The following is a 20,546-nucleotide window of genomic DNA, read 5'->3' as shown; positions in this document are numbered from 1 at the left end:
AAGGCGGAGCAATCCCCAAACCTCATGACATTAATTAGCATTGACTACCTATTCCTTCCATCGACAAAATAGGAACAACTGTTACCAGTGAGCTCGGCAAATTTATGCCGGGCGAACCCGCAGAGATGGGGGTAGTTTGGGGGTATTCCAAGCAGAAAACAGCGTCTTTTGTTTGCAGGATGGCGGACACACCGTCCGCTTCGGAAGGAGCTGGACAGAGTCGACCGACCCTTTCGGACTGCAATCGTGTCCCATGATAACAAATGCCTTGTCCTATCCAAAACCCTTGCAACTCCCTAGCTAACAGGAAAAATCAACCCAGCCCTCGACCCTAGAACGCCCATAATGATAGTGTGCAGAACTCCAGATCATCCGGAGATGCAATGATATATAAAACGAAATACGACAGCAATCGTTGGTCGTGTCGTCGATGTGCTGTAGAAGAAGCGATGGCGTAGTAAGGTTGGGAATCGCCGCTGTGAGCGAGCGATCCGCCACGTCGAATTGCGTTGATGAGGTCGTTACGTCCGCTGGGTAACGTTCCACTTCTTCCTCTCCTTCTTGGGCTTCTCGGCGTATCCCGCCCCTGCAGCCGATCCCGCCATGAAGACGCCCGGATCACCGTTGGCTTTGGGTGCGCCCGGTCCGACCAACTGCCCCTGGGCATTGACCGCCACGGTGCTGGGTAGGCCCTTTCCGAGCTCGTACATGCGATCCTTCTTCTTGAGGTACTTGCGGCGCCAGATGCAAGCACCGATCCAGATGCCAGCAATGCCCACCACAACGACGACGATCATGATGACCCATTTCCAGTGATTCGATAGCCTACGTAGATGGACCATGTTAGCTCCTTTTCCGCCCCGAGAAGACTGCGTAACCTACCAATCGCCGCCCCCACTGGAAGAACTCTTGCTCCCGCTGGCGCTAGTCGACGATGCCGAGCCACCCGTAGTCGTCGCGGCCGCCTTGTTCTGGCAGAAGCTGGTGAACCAGCCCTGAACGGCGCTCAGGCCGTCAGCACACAGATAGTCGCACACGCCGGCCGTAGCGGTGCTGAAGGGCTGCAGTTTGCTGTATGCACAGAAGCAGCTGTCATAGACGCTTCCGTCGGCTGTCGCGACGTTTGGCGGCACACAAGCACCGTTGGCATCCCAGAGAGGCCCGCATGACGTCGCACACGAGGGGAAGTCGGCGAAGGGGACGAGCGTCGTGGCCAACGCAGCAGCAGTTGTGGTAGCTGTGAGTCCTCATTAGCACCGCATGCACAAGACGGCAAGCATGTCACGAAACACAGCGACAGGACGTTTCGATCGAATCAGATGCCAAGAGTGGGGAAACCGTACCCATTTTACAGGAAGATCAGTTGCAAGTAGCGCGTAGGATGGAAAAGAGAGCGGATTTGGAGATGCCGACGATGCGCAGACCGAGATTCGATGCTGGTGGTGGTAACGATTGACGAGGAAACGTCGTTTGCCGTAGCGCTGGAAGCGACCGAGTTGGCCCTTGTCGTGTCGTGTCGTGTCGTGTCGGCAGGCAGAGCAGCAGGAGAAATGGCCAGCTAGGCCTCCGGAGCAGCCCGTATCTCGGCGTGTGACCCGGCCTAGACTGCGATGCTAGGCTCGTCTACTGGTCCAGACGTGGTGCTTGAGGCCGGAAAACGTGTTCGCACAGGTTCCAGTCTCGTCGCCGAGGAGTGCTAGCGATTGTCGGGTTCGGGGGGTTGCTGGGAGAGAAAATGATGCAGGATAAATGGCAATGCCAGGGTCGATCACGAGTTGCCGGTCGGGAGGTAGGCAGGTGCTGGGAATGTGGTCTTGGCGTGAATTGATCGGCTCGGCGACACACTTGCAGAATGCCCTGAATGAGACGAGACGCTATCCAATGACGATGATGCCCCCCTCGAAACGAAAGTCGAGAGCCCTGTTCTTTGTCTGTCGCTGGGAAACGAGTGTTGGTTCGTGGGAGCCGCCCGGTGTTGTAAGTATGGTCGAGTGGCGGAACACCTGTGCCGCTGGGATGGATGGGGAAGAGCCGAAGAGGAAGAGAGGAGTGAACACTGAAGGGAGAAAAGAGAGGGTCAGGGTCAGCCCGGGCAGCAGACTAAACAGCAACGTTAGCAAGCAGCAGCTGCAAGCGCAGGCTTGTTGATGATGAGCTGACTGATGACTCGGACATGGGCAGACCCCGGAGGAAATATTGGCACCAAAGCAAGCCTTGGGTTTGCTAGCTGGGACTTCTCTGGACCTCTCCTCTCCTCTCCTCTCTGGGACGGGGAGCGACAGACTAACTAACTAACTCAACTGGCCCTGGCCCAAGCAAAGCCCAAAAGCCCAGCCAGAGCTGCCCAGCAAGCCCAGGATCCATGGATGGGGGTCTGCGTCGTGGCAGGCGGCCTGGGGGGTCTTGGTGGTTAATGCTAACAGGCTGGCCAAGCTGGAAGCGAGAGACAGGCAGGGGACCGCCAATTGCGGAGCCCGGGCCCATGGCCTCAGTGGCCCCAGTGATGAGTGCCAGAGACAAAAACAAAATGCACGGGTCTCGACCTGGAACTCGCCGGCAGCGTCAACAGCAAACTGGCTCGTGACGAGGACTGCCCGTGGCTTCGGCTTCCTCCTCGAGGTCCCATCACGAACGAGCCGACCAGGACAACATGGCACACCCAGGAGTACTACTACTATGCTATGGTACTTGGGACGCTGGAGTCCTCGCACCCTTCAATGATCAGAGTCGCGAGATGGGGCGTGCAGTGTGCAGCCAAGCCAGGGGCCCCCCCAAGACCCTCCCAAGCCCGAACGGAGTTCCCAGCTCGTACCCATTAAATTAGGTGAGCACTTTCGCAGAATCTGGCGCTATCTGCCCCCGGGCTAGCCGTGTTTCCGGCATGGCAATTCGTTAGGCCTCCCAGATTGCCAGGCTCCAGCAATAACTTACACAGGGTAACCTGCTGGTTTTACCATGCTGCCAATAACTACACGAATCCCACATGTGATCTGTCGCAGGGGGTGAACTTGGAAGCTCGATGGAAGCAAATGACTTGCCAATTGGATTTCCCCATACCACAAGTATGGAGAGGCCTTCCCCTCCCAACCGACCGCTGGGGGCACGGCGGCGCTTGAGGGGTGGTTTCGGTCTGAGATCTCTTGTCTCGAAGGAATGAATGGCTGACTGTGTAGGGCATGAGGGCACGATGGGATAGGACGGGCCAGCAACAAAGGCGCCGCTCGGGTGTGCCGCATGATTAGGATAGAACCTTAACAGTCCCATCGCACCCGCGCCCCAACGACGACTCACGTACATGGCCCCAAGTCAGGAGGCCCTTGGCGAACTTTTTTTCTGACGCCTTTTCACGCCGCGCCGCAGCCAATCCTCAGATTGGAGATCTAGATTTGACGTCATGCAGAGTTTTCCAATCCCTCTCCTGGGCTCAGCTCGTATCTCGTTGTACAGCTCTATTTTTACCCGCCGTGGCACGGCACAGGGCATGTCTGCATCAGAGCTGGTCGGCGTCCTCACGGTGAACGCTGTGTGCAATCGCAGCTCCGGGATATCGTCCAAGGGACGAGACGCCGATGGCATTTGTTGTTCATGGAGATTTCCATCGGCCGCATTACATACTGTCTTCGCAATCAGAGATTTGTCGAGGGATTGGCCTGGGACATGAATCAAGCATAACCTTGACTTATTATTCCCAGTGTATTCGCGTTCCTGGAGTAGCGCGTAAGCTTGACGCGCACGGGCCAATTCTAATCCGCGCTTCATTCATCCACGGCCCCCGAACAGTCTTGTGCCGAAATGAACACATCTGCCCTGTCTGCTAACGTCGTAGTACTGTAGATGCTGCTGCATCAAAATGCCTGTAGACACGGCACGACTGCTTGAAACGGGCGGGCGGCTCATTAGTGTGTCACGTGGGCATTATTATACTCATGCGGGCTTGCCAAAGCACAACGTATGCAGCAGCAAGTTCACCTCCCGCCTAACATTGCCATCTTACTAGCCTGCTATACTCATAACTGGGAATGCCAATGTCTTTCGTCAGGGATATCGCTCAAGGCTGCGTGGACAACTAGAAAAAAACACAGCCAGGAACACCAAGCATAGTACGAGGCAGACTGGCCTGGTTCTCTCACGGGTGAAGCATGTGTTGGTCTTCAGCATACCCCGTAGCGGACCCTCGTGATGCACACTCATCTCTATCATCTCCAAAGTAGCAATAGTGTCATATATCCATCCGTGTTGCAAAAGTCGGAAAGGGTGACAAGCTATCCTTCGGTTGCTGGTATTTTGCTGACGCCCAACGGACTTCGCTTGACGCCCACATGTCTCACTGCCTCGCAAACGTTACCTCCGAGCAAAGATGTTAGGGGAGCTGACAGGCCGCAACTCAACGAGCAGCCCCCACGTCCTCCGCATTTTACCTTAAGCCTCAAGGCCTGGAACGTTGCCATGTGTATAACATTGCATCTCAGCCACCCACCGGCACTGCCTTGGAGCGGTGAGGATGCTGACGGAGCGGCCAACACACCAGATCCTGTGCAACTTCGAGGTCCATGCAGTCTTGCCTGAATTGCCACGAATTCGGCTGAGGCCCCTTCCGTCATAGGGACCCAGTCGCCCGAGCCTTCGACGCCTATCCAGAGGTGTACGATACCAGGACACTATGACGTAGATTACGGAAGTTCCTCATTGCGACGATGTAGCTAACGCCTTACAACCGCCTAGGAGGCGCACTGAGTATCCAGCTCTGGAAAGCCACTCCAGCTACGATGGCTGTCGGAACCAGAGGCGAAGAACTCGAGAGTGGTGGTTAGTGTCGAAGAGGCAAGATATCATACGAGGACTGGGCTGGGTACATTCTGATGGATGGAACGTTCCGGTTGTGTTTCTATGAAAGCTATGGAAGGATAAGGAAGGAGATGAAACAGAAAAGTTGAAACGACAAGAAGATCGAATGTAAAGGCAGGCAAGTGTGACAATCGCTTCTCGCGTCCCACAGCGCCCTACTTGTGTACTCTTGGCGAAACCACGCAGCCACATCTACATTTGTCCTCTGGGCAACTCGGCAAGTATAGCCTACTTATTTCTTCCCACTCGACTTGTGGTGGTGACTGCTCTTGTGGGATTTGTGCTTGGTCGAGCCCTGGGTAGCCGCCATGGAACCGGCATACGCGTATTCGCCATATTCGCCGGTAGTAGACCAGCCTCCTACCACCTCGTTGACTCCATCCCAGGGGCCTTCGACGGCCTGGTGCTGCATCCACTGCTCTGTGATGTTTGGGGATGCCGTGTGCGAGCTGGAGCTCTTGTGGCTCTTGCCGTCTGTACGAATGTGAGTAGAACATCCTATGGGATGGCTACTAGCGTAACTTACGAGAGTTCTTGCTGGAGCTCTTGGAGGAGGAGTGTTTGCTTGAAGTGGAGATGTGGTGAGGCATCTTGATAGCGGCTGCCGTATTCCGAATTGAGTAATGTTGAGGGTCTGAGAGTTTCCGGACTTGGGGGTTGAAGATGGCTCAAGGAGTTCCTTGCGACTTGTGGATGAAAAAGTATATAGTGATTGCTATGTGAACCTAGAGGATGGTGATTGAGAGTAACTTTTACGAGTTCTAGGAAAGATAATGGGAGATATCTGACCTTATATACATAAATAGCAACTCGTAGAGAGCTGATGTATTGAAGTGATTTGCAAAGGATATTCTTTAGCATATGCCATGCGCTCATCGTCTAACTAGTGGGCGGTCCAGGTAGAAGCTCATATCCTCAACACTCGATTCGCACGTGGCACTGTTTCACAGCCATCTGCCTGGTGGCTCCTCGGCTGTCATGGTCAGCAATACCCTCAACCAGGCTTGGTGACGCCCTGAGACTAGCCCTCAGGAGGTGACACCTTGGGCTGTACATGCCCATTCAAATTCACATGCTCTAGCGAACTTCTTCAAGCCGAACAGGTACTTGGGCCGTGATGGAACAACGGTTTGAAGCAGAGATGTCCAAGAAGACTGCTTATTCTTGCAGGACTCCTCGAGACCAGCTGCTCTTCGCGTCCAGTCTAAAGGGTGGTTTGAAGATGTTCGTTGCGCGTACCGCAACTGGTAGAAAGAAAGTTTACGGGGAAGCCGAATGTATCTTGTGGTTAGATAGCCTCATTGCATTGCCTTTCGGTCACCATCTTGAACTTACAAGACCTCCAAACATTGACAGAGCGCCAAACCCGCCAAAGGCACCAATAGACGCCGATTTCAAGGTACCCGAGATACTTCACTTGCCTGTAGACTAGGGATGTAGAAGCAAGGTACTTTCACTGGATCACTTCGGAGAATGGAAGCCGGGGGGGACCATCGTTTCTGACATGCCAAGACGGGTGGCTGCAGGCACTAAGCGTGACAGTCACCTATAGCTGATCTCCCCCATACTCCCATTTGAGGGTAGGAACAAGCCACCCTTCCTGAATGAGGGATGATTGTGTGACTCCGCAAGATAGGTACTTGCTCGACGTTTTCACTGTTCAGGTATTTGAGCAACTGGCAAGATGGAGTATCACCAAAAATCAGGCGTCTGAGTCCTCTATATCAGCCCTGTGGTCTTTACAATGCAACGTTCCAGGCGTTCGATTCTCTTAATATTCCCGTGGATCTAGCACTTGAAAGACGCCCGCGGTTTTCCTTACTAGGATAACTTCTGATTTCTGCATACATGTATGACAAGCGGCAAGCCGAGGCTGTAGCATGCTATACTGGGCTTGAACATTATGCAGCCACAACAGGATACAACAGGATCCGGAGCCATACTGTCGGTAATCTTAGGTTTAGGCGTATCAGACATCACGATGCACGGTCGTCCACCTATATCATCGCAGCCTCTGAGCCAAAGGTCAGCGCAACTGAACCCCCACAAAAGCAATCACGATACCAAGTTCTTGCAAGGAATTGACTTCTGTTCTTGGGTGGCATATCCAAGACCACCTCGTGCGACCAGTTTCCGTAGTAGGAACAACAGCCGCCAGCTAGACGCGGCCATCGTTGATCCGAGACAACCCATTTCCTTTTCTGTCCTGTCGGATCAACCTGAACGGTCGGGAATGGCGCCCACGTTCCTCGCCTGTCCTAAAATGCGCCACCTATTGGACTATTTGCCGGGTTTCGTGAAGAAAAGCACCCCCGTTCTGTGGCTGACAGCAGAAACCTCGGCGACCAGCCCAGTCAGCCAGCATCAGACAGACTTCCGCCTCCTGTTGGGGGTCCAGATAGGAGCCCAGGTGCCACAAGGTCATCGAGTACTTCGCTTCCACCTTGAGCTGAAGGGTAAATGGCCGCCTCCTTGCGGCCCAGACCGTTGCCAACCCACGTGGCCGCCGGGAATTGTCCCGGGGCAGGAGGTACAAGAGCAGCCAGACCGTACGATACTTTCCGAGTATCAGACCATATTGGATGCCGACTCTAGCCATGCCAAGTGACTCTCAGTGTAGCTTTCCAAGCCCCGTCTCAGACCGTGTCAGCGCAAGTGCAGAAATAGGCGGTGACCATTGGGCTGCCACGTGCGTCGGATGGGACAACTTGAAGGAGGAGTCGGTCACGATCGTGTATATCCAACTCTCACCGGTTTCGCAGAGTCAGCAAATCGACTTCACCTCCTCAACCAAAGGGCCTCCTCGGTCTAAGACAAGGCGCTGTTGTCAGCGGTGTGCGATTGTCAAATGTCTAACCATCGGTCCGGCGAATAGGGCTTCTTAGGATCTGGTATAAGAGGAATCCGAAGATCCATGCTTACATTTGAGGTGGATTTTCTGAGTAGTGTCTGAGGCAGTGCTGGAGAAACTTTGAAGCCAGACGTTGAGGCTGTCTCATCATTCTAAATCTAATCAATGTTCTGAAGAGAGACATGTTTATAACGAAACACCGTAGTTGAACGCAGCACTTGCTTTGGTACACGGATAGTATGTCGTTATTCACATGCCTGAAGATACATTCCAATGTATGTATTAACACAGTCTATCAAGTATCTTCCCGGTGCATCGCAACTGGTAGCTTAGTCCACGAGCTCACCGCTTACACCCAGGTTTGGCTTATGTTTTCTCCTGAACCACTTCCTGGGTTGCATAGTGGCTGTCGTGATTTTCCAGACTGTCACTAGATGGTATCACACCAAGCTTCTCGGCTTCTCTAGCCGTGAATGTGCCATATACGTCCGTAGTCTCGTAGTCGCCGAGGCCACCAGGTGGGAAAAGCAAGTTTAGCACATAGAAGATCACAGCGCTAATGGAGAAACCTATGTCAAAGGTCAGCTGGGCTTGACATTCGTTCATGCAATTGGTGTTGTAGCTGTACCTACCAATGAAGAAGGCCATAAAGTACAGCTCTTGCAGAGCCCTGGACGGATCAATATCTCCGCGAACACTTACAACAAGACCACCAATCGTCGGCGCCCAGCCGCAGAGCCACGCAGGTATTGCCCTCCAGTTGACCCCACGACAGTACCAATAGGACGTGTTGTGGATGCGATATAGATGGGAGAGCTGGATCCTTCTCCGGCGGAGCACATAGAAATCCGTTGCCATCATGCCGATGATAGGCGCCAGGAAGACCGAAAAGGAACTGAGCACTAGGATAAAGGTTACCGCTCGGTTGACTAGTTGCCACGGCTGAACGACCCAAGCTGCGATGAAAGTGATGATGGCGCCTCGTCGGATGTTGATGTAATGAGGCCAGAGCCCAGCGAGGTCTATTCCTCCAGCCACAGCGTTGCCGCAGATGTTCTCGAACACGTTCGTCAGAGCGAATCCAAAAGCGAGAAAGAAGACTCCAGCGCGAGCAGCCGAAGTCCCCTCTCCATTTTCCATCATTCTCAACAGGAGATCAGGGGGATTCCATATCACCTCGCCGTAGATCTTCTGAGAAGCACTCGTCGTTACGAGACCGACGAAGCACACCAACACACCAGTAATCCAGCCTGAAGTTATCGACCCAATCACATAGTCTTTCCAGCCTCGGGCATATCTTGAGAAGTCTGAACCGTTGGTGATCCCTGCAGCAATACCTCCAATCATTTGATTAATACTTGCCATCATTAACCAGCTGTCATTCCAACGGGATGTCGCTGGCACTGATGCTCCCGAGTACAAAAGAGGGCCAACACCTTTAGCAGTGGACAAGGCCCATATCATCATGGCTAGCATGCCACAGCCGCAGTATACTAGACAAAGTCAGCATCTTGTAACCACATGATCTCCGCTACACTATGGTTGGGATGAGGGCATACTTGAAGTGACGAGAAACGGCATCTTGAACTTCTCTGGTCTAATCCACAGGAACGGCGTCGAGACAAACCAGAACACGATGAACCCCACGAACTCGCTCCCGTTCGTTGGCATGCTGTCTGGAAGAAAGTTGTTCATCTTCGCATAGGACGGCCAGATAGCAGTCAGACAGACGGCGACCAAGCGACCGCCGTTCCAACATTGGACAGCGTTCCAGATAAAGTTCAATAAGATTCTCTGAAGTAGCGGAATGTAGCTGCCGCGCATGCCCCAGGTATACCGATTCTGCACCGTGAAGCCGATATGCCACTGCAGACCGCACCAGGCAATCAGTGTCGAGAACCCAACAATCAACAGCCTACCAATGATGATAATCGCCATCGACTGGCCGACGGAAAGCCCCTGGGCTGCTCGCGTCCGTTAGTAGCCTGCGGTGTGCCATGAGCTATGCTTGTGTCAAGCCTGCTTACTAAGGAACGAGTTTGGCGTCTGCCAATTCGTGATGTTGAGCGACGACAGCGTCCAGAACCCGTAGAAGTGAAACCATCCTGGCGGGTGTGGCCATGTCAGTTCTCTCCTGCAAATCGAGCTTCTGAATGTCCTCGGGCCTAAGACACCACGGGCTTACCCCACGTTCTCCGGTGCGGAGGGAGAGGGATCAAGTCCCTGTTGGACCAGTGGTCAGTCTGCTCATGCTGCGTCTCATCTCCGTGTAGACGGATCTTCTCCTTGAGACCTACCACTCGACGTCGTATGTTACTAGTCATATTGACGGCAGGGAGTCCCAAAGATGACTATTTCCATCTTGTCAGAATCAGGGGGCCAGCTTGATATATGAATGCCATTGTGCCTGCTCAGTTGTTTGATAGCACGATGCGGTACAGTGCATGCCAAGTACTACTGATAAGATACCGCCCAGGTTGTGGTACTCTTATGGGATTGGGTGGTTGTGCTGATCGGCAATGTGTAAAGCTCTCCAGGAGGTTGGCTAGCTGCAGCATGCAACTGCGCAATTGCCAGCAGCGCCCCGCGCAACCAACTACAAGCCACGAGTACTACAGCTGCTGTATTCTCAGTGTAACGTCGCTTCAACACAGTCACACCCTATATGACGGTGGTCCGATACCTTCAGGTTTATCTTATCTGATCCGGCGTCCATCTCCGTGTACCCGGCGTCGGACTCGGCGGTAAGAGACCCCACCTTATCTTGACTTGCATCATGCGTGGGGATAACGGGTCCTTTGCCAGTAGTGGTGACCTGCTTCGAGGCGTGATGGAGCCCTTGCCATTCTTTTCGATCTCCATATAACCAATCGTTGTTCACTCATTGCTCCATTAACCATCGTAGACTTATAGGAAGTATTGACAGGATATCTGGGCTTCTAGTAGTAATCATGGGTTCCACCGACAGGAGACTTCGCATAGGCGTCGATGTAGGCGGCACAAACACCGACGGCGTTGTGCTTGATCCGTCGAGAGCCCCAGAGCCCGACAAGGGAATCCTCGCCTCGCACAAGGCGCCCACAACGACCAATCCCAGTCTTGGCATAAACGATGCCATCACGACCATGTTCAAGGCAGCTCATATCAGCCCAGATGAGGTCGCCAGCGTCACGATAGGCACAACTCACTTCGTTAATGCCGTTGTTGAGAGAGATGCCCGTCGTTTGAGCAAGGTCGCTGTCATACGGCTTTGTGGCCCGTTCGCGAAGCATGCCACACCATGCATCGACTGGCCGGAAGATATGCGAGAGCTGATTCTCGGCTACTACGCTCGAGTCAAGGGTGGTCTTGAGGTCGATGGATATCTCATCTCCGATATAGACGCGCAGGAAATCAAAGAACAATGCGCAAGGATCAAGGAGCTGGGAATCAGGAGTGTGGTGGTTATTGGGATATTCAGTCCCATCGATACGATTGAGCGCCAGGAGGAGAGGGCAGCGGACATCATCCGTGCTGAAATACCGGGGTGTGACGTCGTTCTATCCAAGGACGTCGCCAATCTGGGATTTCTAGAAAGGGAGAATGCCGCGATACTCAATGCGTCTATCCTGCCCTTCGCCAGAAAGACAATCCGGTCTTTCCAAGAACCTATCAAAACGCTGGGCCTCACATGTCCCGTTTTCATCACTCAGAATGATGGTACCATTCTCTCTGGCGAGATGGCTGCCAAGTTGCCCATTCGGACATTCTCCAGCGGGCCGACGAATAGCATGAGAGGCGCCGCTTTTCTCGTGGGAAATCAGCTCGATGAGGCGATGATGGTCGTCGATATCGGTGGCACAACGACTGACGTTGGACTTCTCCTTGCGAATGGGTTCCCTAGACAGCAAGCAGCATACAGCGACTTTGCAGGAGTTCGCTTGAATTTTTCGTGCCCAGACATAAAAAGCATCGGTCTGGGCGGCGGATCTATTGTGAGAGAAGGAGAAAACATGACCGTAGGACCCGACAGCGTGGGCTATAAGCTGACTGAAGAAGCCTTGGTATTTGGCGGTACAGTCCTGACTGCGACTGACTGCACCGTCCTCGCAGATCCCATTGTTGCAATTGGTGACGCAGGATTAGTCAAGGGTACTTTGAGCGAACAAGGGGTCGCAGACTTCAAGTCAGTTGTTAGAAAAAAGTTGGAGAAAATTATCGACACAATGAAGACCTCGCCGGAGGATTTGCCCGTCATTCTCGTGGGCGGTGGCGCGATCATTGCTCCAGAACAACTGAAAGGGGCGAGCAAAGTGCTTAAACCCCAATTCGCCGAGGTGGCCAATGCGATAGGAGCAGCCATTGCTCGAGTCAGCGCAGTTGTTGATACAGTCAAGTCGACGGAATCTAAGACGACACAGCAACTCTTAGACGATATATGTAAAGATGCTATAGAAAAGACAGTCGCGGCAGGAGCTTCGAGGGAGACCGTGAAGATCGTTGAGATGGAGAACTTACCGCTACAAGTACGTGAACCCAAACGAGGATTGGGGGCGCAGCCAAAGAACGAACTGACATGCCTTCAAAACAGTACATCGCAAATAAGACCCGTTTCATTGTTCGTGCGGCAGGCGAGTGTGACTACGCAAGGACGGACATTGTTACCGTTCCCCCTGAATCTCCAGCCGACGGCGAGGTGCAGATGGAAGAATACGAAAAGGCAGCAAGGGAACCCGCTAGCAAACCCAAGCAGGAACCAAAAGACGACATAGACATACTCACTTACCGCCCAACAGTCAAGGGCCGCGTCTGGTACGTCAACGAAACCGACCTCGAGTGGATCTCGACAGGGTGCTACATCCTAGGGACGGGCGGCGGCGGGTCGCCATACCCGTGGATGATCCAGCTGCGGCAGCAGCTCCGGTCCGGCGCGACAGTCCGCGTGGTCAGCCCGGACGACCTCCCGGACGCGGCACAGGTCGGGTGCGGCGGGGGCGCCGGGTCGCCGACGGTGGGGATCGAGAAGCTGGCGGGCGACGCGATGCTGGAGGCGCAGCGGGAGCTGTACGCGGTGTGCGCGCCGGAGCGGCGGCCGACGCACATGATCAGCGTCGAGATCGGCGGCGGCAACGGGCTGCAGGCCATGCTGCTGGGGGCCAGCGACGCCATGGACCTGCCGGCCGTCGACGGCGACTGGATGGGCCGCGCGTACCCGACCAAGTGGCAGACGACGCCCGTCGTCTTCGACGAGCGCCGCCCCGTCTGGGCGCCCATCGCCATGACCGACGGCAACGGCAACACGGTCGTCATGCCGCGGGCCCGGAGCGACATGCACGTCGAGCGCATCATGCGCGCGGCGCTGAGCCAGATGGGCTCGGCCGTCGCCGTCGCCGAGGCGCCCGTGTCGGGCGCCGAGTGCAAGCGGTGGGTGGTCGAGCACACGATATCGCAGTCGTGGCGCATTGGGCGGGCGGTTGCCAAGGCGAGGAAGTTCAACCGCGTCGACACGGTCGCCGAGACCATCCTAGATGAGTGCGGCGGCCCCGAGGCCGGCAAGGTGCTGTTCAAGGGCAAGATCATTGGCGTGGAGCGGACGCTGCGGATGGGCCACGTCTACGGCGAGTGCATCATCGAGGGCGCGGACATCGTTGATGACCAAAACGGATCCGAGTTGCGGCCATCCTCGGGAGAGCAGTTCGAAGGGTTGATCAAGATCCCTTTCAAGAACGAGAACATTGCAGCCATCAAGTTCTCACGAGCCAAAGTGGATGGCGAAATCGCGGATAAGGAGGGAGAAGTCCTCGGCGTCGTGCCTGATCTCATTACCGTGATCGACGCCCACAACGGCGAGGCGATTGGTACACCTGAATACCGGTACGGGCTTTTGGTAATTGTGTTGGGCATCACGGCATCTGAGCGGTGGACCACGGAAAGGGGCATTGAGATCGGTGGCCCAAAGGGATTCGCCATGGACCATCTGACGTACAAACCCTTGGGCAAGTTTGTGAAGCCTGTCAGCGTGATTGATGAGTTTGACACCAAAGAATGACCCTTTAAGTTATAGAGTCAGAACGAGAATGGGCTCTATGAGGCCCTAATATGTGATCGGTGGGTCTCTTTATCTTGGCCAGCGGAAGGGGGTGGCCTGAACTATAAGCAATCCCAGCTCCTTTCATCGTACCCATCGAGCCAAGTTGTTCAAGATATTCGCCAGTTTCTATATTCCTTATATTATATCTGCTCCCAGGGATTCATGTCTAAGAATATATTCATGCATTTAAAGTTATCATAACGTCGTATACTGTCATGCCAAACCTGCACTTCCTCAACCCAATTAATGCCGAGACGCTGCGCCTGGCCTCTGTCTCGAACCTGCTATCTACCAGTTGAATTTTCTGTAATCCTTAAAGTACGTCATATCTAGATCGTCCTGTAATCCCCATTTTCTTCCCAAGTCTATGCTTCCGCAGCCTGGAACTCTGCAGCATCCAAGTAGAGATCAATCAAGCAGCCTGCGCTCCACGCCTGAGTCGGGCTCGAGTCACCACAGTACTCGCCGTTCTTCTGTGTCAGCTCCTGTAGACCGGCCCAAGGGCTGCTCTGGATCATCTCCTTGCAACCTTGCAAACGCCTAGTGACCTGCTGGAACGCCTCAACCTGGCCCTCCTTGTTGCCCTGACGCCGCTTGAGGTCGAACTTGAGCAGAGCACGGAGGAAGAAACCAGTGGGCCACAACCACTCGGGTCCTTGATGGTAGTTGCGACCCTTCGAGGTCGAAAAGTCATCGCTGTCCTCGCTGTTGATGTAGTATGGACGATAGTTGAGGTCGGCCGGGTCTAGTGTTGCCATTCCTGTCGGGCCACGAAGGACTTTATCGGCTAGAACCAAAGCCCCCATGGCGTGTGACGGCTCAAAGAGGTCAGGCGCTACAGTCATGGCAATAGCAAAGTTCGGGCGGAGCTGATAATCCTCGTACTCCTTCCCTGAGCGGAAAAGATCCTTGTAGATTCCTCTGCGGTTGACAATCTGAGAGTTGACAGCATATTTGCTGTCTTCGGACTTGTCGGTCGGCACGTAGTAGCTGTGCTCGAAGCTCGACTTGAGCAGATCGGCCCATTCGGTGAAGGTGATGTCGGTCTTGTCGGACTTAGTAACTCCCTTGTAGGGGTATTTACCGTCCGAGTTCAGTTTGGCGAGCCACCTTAGAGTGCTGTATAGCAGACCGGTAATCTCGATAGCCGCACCATCTCTGGGCGTTCCTGGGATACCCTTGGAACCAGCGCGTTCGCTTTCACCCATCTTGTCCATCCAGGTACCACAGTTGAACTGGTTACCTCCGAAAATAATACCATTGGACCAGTCCACGTTGATCTCGATGTTGAATCCCTCGTCGCGCATTTGCGAATCGATACTTGGGCCGGCATTTGCTTCACGGAACTTCATACCGGATGCATGGCGTTGCAGAGCTTCCTGAATCACGTCCTGGATAATGCTCTCCGTTGAGTAGGCGCGGGGGTCATCGGCAGGGAACCAGGTGTCATCGTAGGGCAAGAATCGACGCTTGACCTTGCGCTTTAGGAAATCAACGCCATCTGGAGCCAGGCGTGTGTAGTCCTGGATACACTGCAGGAAGAACCATACAGAGTCCCTACTGTTGTATCTTGGGAGATTGCCACTGCTCAACAGATTTGGAATCATGCCGTGCTTCAAAACGCTCGCAAAGGCAAATATATGCTCTGCTGCCTCTTCGAAGCGGCCCGTACCAAGGTACAGACCACGTAGCGAGATAAATACGTCACGACCCCAGCAACGAGCCCACTCAACAGCGAAATGCGGTAGACCAGCAGCCAGCGAAGGTACCAACTTGGTGGGCCAGAGGGAGCCCGACTTGACGAGTCCAGTCTGCTGGATACTGACCATGGAAAGACTCTGGAGGAACCATTGACCATTTCGAGTGTTTTCGTTCATAAGCTCCAGGCCCCTCTCCCATGCAGCCTTGTAAGCGGTTCTGATGATCAAGGCAAAATACCTTGGCAGTAGGAAGCTTGGGATACTTCGAATGGCGTCGAAACGCTCTTTAAGCCACGCTGCAGGCTTCGCCAGTGCTTTGAACGGACCTTGCTGACCGGCCCGCTCCAAACGGCCTAATGTGTAGTCCAGAGCCCATTGACCGTCGCGCAGGTTCTGGCAGAGAGGATGAGCAAGGTTGTTGTCCTTGATCACATCCTTCAATATGCTCCACCAGCCCTGAAGACCTGCATAAATCGTTTTACCATGGCTAGGGATGTCGTATGTGCCGTCCTTTCCGTCGCTGCCATCACGTTCTTCAGCCTCGCAGCGATACAGGAGAAAGTTCAGGTCGACCAAGTCCAACTCAGCCATGGCAGTCTTGGCCCCAGAGGTGACATAGTTGTCCAAGCCAGCAGAGTGTTCAGCAGCGGGTATCCAGGTCTCGAAAAGCGCGATCGAGCCGGGCGGGAACTTGTCGCGCACCGTGATTACGGTTTCATCGCCCTTCACCTCCATGCGAATACCTGGAACATCTACCACACGGCTGGGCAGCCCTCTGAGGTATTTCTTGTCCTCGGTGACCTCCTTCCTGGCCTCGGCACTGGCATCAACCTCGAGCATCCAGCTTCCTAGATGCCGAGCTTTAGTACCGGTTAGATGGACGGCATTGAAGGCACCGTTGCCGTTGCCATAACCAGGATAGGCGGTGTGGGCGATCAGGAAGTAACCTTTTCGCGATTCTGGATGAACCCGGTGGACTGTGATGTATTGATCTTCGTGGTGAATGTGAGTTTCGTCGTAGCCATCCTTGCCCATCAGAGTGTGAATCTGGTTGAGTAGTTTCTTGACGCCACCAATGCCTCCCTTTCCGCCACCGACTTTGACTGATTTCTCTGATGACTCCGATGTGTATAGTCTGGTCTCATTCACAAGGTCAACGAGCTCGGGATATATCTCATCGTAGCCCATCACGCTTCCAGAGGCGCTGGAGCACATGCATACCAGGGCGGCATTTGGCAGTGTATCGCGAGCGTCCCTCTTCTGGGCCGGTACCTCATTGTCGTGCGTGCAGTCCATGAACAGAGCCTGGATCGGGACCGGCTTGATCTGTCGTACTATCTCCCGCGTCGTTTCACCGTTGCTACCTGGGCTCATCGGAGGGCTCCCAGGATTTTGCGAAGCAGACTTGGAGATGTCATCGACCTCAAAGCTTCCAATAGGGCGGCCACCATGTCGATGGACAAGCCTACTCATCTCGCCGGTGCTCCAAGCTTGCATAGCTTCCCGAATAAGGGCACTAATACCAAGCCGCTTCACAAAGACGTAGTCCATGTCTTCCGAGCCCGTGAAGAGTTCGGCCACGACGTACAAATTAGGTCTGACACGGCGAGCCTCATCCAGGATATGCTCCGCCACGTGAATGGGAGTGGAGTGGCAGTTGTCAATGCGGAATCCGGCAAAGTACTTGGCCAACATCCTTGCGTACTTGGTCATGTACTCCCACAACCAAGGACTGTCTTGTGGTCCGCTGCCATATCGCAGCTTCACACAATCACCCCAAACGATCACCTCTCGCCGAAGATAGACCCGAGACTGTGGGCCGGCGTTGTCCACCAAGGCATTTCCAGCCCAGACCCATCCGTTGTTTACAAGGACCAAGTCCTCTTTCTTGTGTTTTGAGGTGGTGTCGTTTTGGGGCAGTCGAGTAAAGTACGACTCAATGAGGGGGTTCTGTTGGTTCACGGTACCCAGTTTCGGCCCGTGTTCGTCAATGCGAACGTACTTGATGCGATTGAAGAGTTGTTGCAATATCTCGCCGATCTCTTTGTCGTACTCGTCGTAGAACCGTACGTTGGCGGTATCAAGAATCTCGACGAGTTTTGCGCGAATCGCCGCCTCGTCGGCCTCTCCTCGATACTTTCCAAACAGCGTAGCGATCAGCGCACCCGAGACTTCGGGGTCGACTCGTCTTCTGAAGCGTTCGCCTAGACGATCATCATGAAGGAGTGCGTTTTCAACAAGGTATGTAGCCAGGTCTTTTTGGCTTGCATCCTTCAGATGGCCCAAGTCACCGCCCACAGACCCCTCAGGCACAGAGGTCTTGCCAGCTGACCAGGATTCGATTGCTGCGTCCACATCCCGGTCGACGTTCAGCGCATAGTATTCCCAGAGTCGGATCTCGGCAACAACATGCTTCTTGATGCCATCCATGACTTTGACAAGATCGTCCACCGATTTGAATTCGTTGGGGTATCCGAGCTCCTGCAGCTGAGCACCAAACTCGAGGAGCTTTGTGTCTAGCACGTAGGCCGACTCCAGCCAGGGAGCGGTGGTCAGGTTGTATCCGGCCTCGGGATGCTCCTGAAGCCATTTGCTGTTGTCCGCGGTATGGTTGAGCACGATGTCGGTAAGACTCAGCAACCCATGGTTCTGCTCCAGACTCTCGACCATCTTCTGAACGTCCGGCTCTCCTTTCGGGAAACAGTCGGGATCCCAGCCTAACTGATCGTACAGACTGTAGGGAGAATTCGAAGCCCCGCGAACCTGGAGGGGTGTGAAGTGGATCATGTTGTAGCCTCTGTCGCTTATACCTCGCAGATGCCGCTCCCAGTCGGTGGGATACTTGCCCATGAACTTGCTGATCACAGAGAATATGGACAGTGCCGGCAGCGGCAGCGGCCTGCCGTCGAGCGACAATTTGGGCGCCACATCGATGTAGTAGAGCTGCGACTTCTTCTTCTCAGTTGACGCCAGCTGTTTCGAGTCGAGCTCGCCGGAGAGTTCTGGTAGTTCCGCGTACGTAACATAGTAGGCAAATGCGCCGGCGTCGTAGACGGGGATGGAGATCTCGATGGTTCGGTTGAAGTCGGGCACGAGTCTATCTCAGCAATCAGTCAAGTGCATGCACCGGGCGAGGCCTGCAGGCCGATTGGCAATCCAGGGGCGCGCCGTCTTACCTGAATTCTCTGAAGGAATTCCTCTGGAACTCGGCACCGTGGTCAGGGATGTTCACCCAGAGACTGCCCTGGCGACATATCGACGAGGTGCCCTCGATGGTGAAGCGGATGGTGATGGGGCCGCGGGCCTTCGTCGCCAGGTAGATGTACTCGCCGGTCACATCCGGAGCTCCGTTGTCCTTCAGGGGAAGGACGTAGACCTCGTTCGAGGTCATTGTTCTGGGGGCCATGATTTAGTACTCTCGATTTGCACCCAAAAGGCGATTTGGGATCAACAAGTCATGGGCGCGCAATTCAAGTACCTGGTGGTGGTTCGGCCTGCTGCTGCCCATGCACAACGACAAAGGGGGAAGGGACTAACAAGGAGCACGCGAACTGAAGCAGGTGTTCGCGAGAGAGAGAAGGTGAGTGAGTGAGTGAGTGAGTGGGAGAGTGAGCGAGTGAGCGAGTGAGCGAAGCAGTTGGGGGCACGCAAGGAGGGTTGTCCGAGAAGGGCAGCGGCAATAAGAGTAGGTAAGCTCGCTAGGCGTCGTACGAGGGGAGCAGCACCCGGGATCTATATTTAAGGGAAGCAGTCTGCAGTCGGCTGCTTGTCATCGACGATGGTTTTCTCTCCTGCCTGCCAATGTGCTGCACATGTATGGATGGATGGACTACGCCGCTAAGGAAAGTGACAGGCATCGCAGGGGAATGGAGTCGTCGAGGTCCGCTAATGTCGAGCCCAGTCAAGCCCGCCCTGACCCCCCCGGCCGGCTCTCGAAGTCTCATATCTCCCTCTCCCTGGCTCGAGTCGGGGGCGGTGGACTTCCACGGTGGCTAGTAGTTACATACACATACACATACACACACACACGGATGGATCCAACATTGCAGCAGGCATGCCGACCAAGGCCAATGGCAACGAGGGCCGGGTGGGCTGGTCCGTCCAGACTGCAGTCATGGTGCAAAATTTCCCAAAAGTCTCGACCGCCTGCCCCTCTGTAGGCCGCCGCAAGCCCCCCCGTGGGTAAGTGGTAGCATTCGTGTTTCAACAGGCTCCAGCCAATTGCTGAGCTCGATTTCCCCGTCGAGGCTCGCGGCGGGTGGGAGCTCCACGCGGGGCACTTGGAGTTGGCCGGCTGTGGACCGCTATATTGACGTCACTGGACATTCCCACGATGCGTGGATGCCCATGCGTCGGGCGTTGCTAAGGCCTCTAGGCCTCACTCGAGCCTAGCCTGCCCTAGCCCGCGAGCCTGGGGTGTGTTTCTGGCAGGGGGCCTGGGGGCTCGAGATGGGATTGGGGCCAGGCGTGCAGCAGGAGCAAAAGCCGCGTGCGAGATGTCGGCGTGTTCCTGAATATCATTTACCTTGGTACCTATGCATTGTGCCTACCCATGAACTAGGTAGGAACTAGGTAGGACCTGGGTCGAATCCTGATCCAGCAGGCGGGCTAACAGGTTAGCGATGAGGCTCTTGCAATCTATCTCGTCCGAAGTGCGATCCGCGCTGGGCTGGCTGATTGGGCTGGTCCGGTTCAGTGTGGATTGACTGGGCAAAATGTTTGCAGTCAAAGAGTCGAGACCCGAGAACAGTCCTTCGCAGTCCCATGTTACGGTACCACGCATATATGCTTCCGGACGTTTGGACGTTCTTCCCTACAAACATTCGCATCCCATTCGCATTCCCTGCGGGATCTAGGTTACGACGCGCTTGACATGTTGTCGACGAGTACGATATACGTGCACTCGTTTGCATTCGCAAAACTCACTGGGTTCGACCGTCCAGAAGTTTAGTCTGCTTCCTGGTTGCGACTAGATTAGCCTGGACGGCTTGTATACAATCCCCGACGCGCTCAAAACGAGCACTGGCGCTTGCTGGTATGGCCTCTCGAAGTTTCGAGTGATTCGATTCCATCTTGGGCA

The 20,546-nt window shown here is 54.5% G+C and overlaps 5 protein-coding genes across 5 annotated transcripts; 1 reads left to right on the top strand and 4 right to left on the bottom strand.

Moving 5' to 3' along the window:
* Positions 1-521: 521 nt before the first annotated feature.
* JN550_003704 (uncharacterized protein) lies at positions 522-1,347 on the bottom strand (the record flags this gene model as incomplete). Its single annotated transcript, XM_049315138.1, has 3 exons — positions 522-825; positions 883-1,237; positions 1,344-1,347. 3 exons carry the CDS (start codon positions 1,345-1,347, stop codon positions 522-524), a joined length of 663 nt encoding a protein of 220 aa, XP_049174274.1.
* A 3,730-nt stretch (positions 1,348-5,077) lies between these two features.
* JN550_003703 (uncharacterized protein) lies at positions 5,078-5,435 on the bottom strand (the record flags this gene model as incomplete). Its single annotated transcript, XM_049315137.1, has 2 exons — positions 5,078-5,319; positions 5,372-5,435. 2 exons carry the CDS (start codon positions 5,433-5,435, stop codon positions 5,078-5,080), a joined length of 306 nt encoding a protein of 101 aa, XP_049174273.1.
* A 2,627-nt stretch (positions 5,436-8,062) lies between these two features.
* On the bottom strand, positions 8,063-10,020 carry JN550_003702 (uncharacterized protein; the record flags this gene model as incomplete). The annotated part of the gene is made up of 5 exons (XM_049315136.1): positions 8,063-8,265; positions 8,329-9,189; positions 9,256-9,660; positions 9,724-9,801; positions 9,882-10,020. 5 exons carry the CDS (start codon positions 10,018-10,020, stop codon positions 8,063-8,065), a joined length of 1,686 nt encoding a protein of 561 aa, XP_049174272.1.
* A 627-nt stretch (positions 10,021-10,647) lies between these two features.
* Positions 10,648-13,724, top strand: JN550_003701 (uncharacterized protein; the record flags this gene model as incomplete). The annotated part of the gene is made up of 2 exons (XM_049315134.1): positions 10,648-12,201; positions 12,267-13,724. The coding sequence occupies 2 exons, from the start codon at positions 10,648-10,650 to the stop codon at positions 13,722-13,724; spliced, it is 3,012 nt and encodes a 1,003-aa protein (XP_049174271.1).
* A 407-nt stretch (positions 13,725-14,131) lies between these two features.
* Positions 14,132-18,857, bottom strand: JN550_003700 (uncharacterized protein; the record flags this gene model as incomplete). Its single annotated transcript, XM_049315133.1, has 2 exons — positions 14,132-18,563; positions 18,643-18,857. The coding sequence occupies 2 exons, from the start codon at positions 18,855-18,857 to the stop codon at positions 14,132-14,134; spliced, it is 4,647 nt and encodes a 1,548-aa protein (XP_049174270.1).
* Positions 18,858-20,546: the final 1,689 nt, after the last annotated feature.

Source organism: Neoarthrinium moseri (assembly GCF_022829205.1).
Source record: "Neoarthrinium moseri strain CBS 164.80 chromosome Unknown scaffold9_Wmoseri_CBS_16480, whole genome shotgun sequence".
Lineage (NCBI taxonomy): Eukaryota > Fungi > Ascomycota > Sordariomycetes > Amphisphaeriales > Apiosporaceae > Neoarthrinium > Neoarthrinium moseri.
The sequence above is the reverse complement of the archived record's forward strand: the minus strand, read 5'-3'. Positions and strand labels throughout refer to the sequence as shown.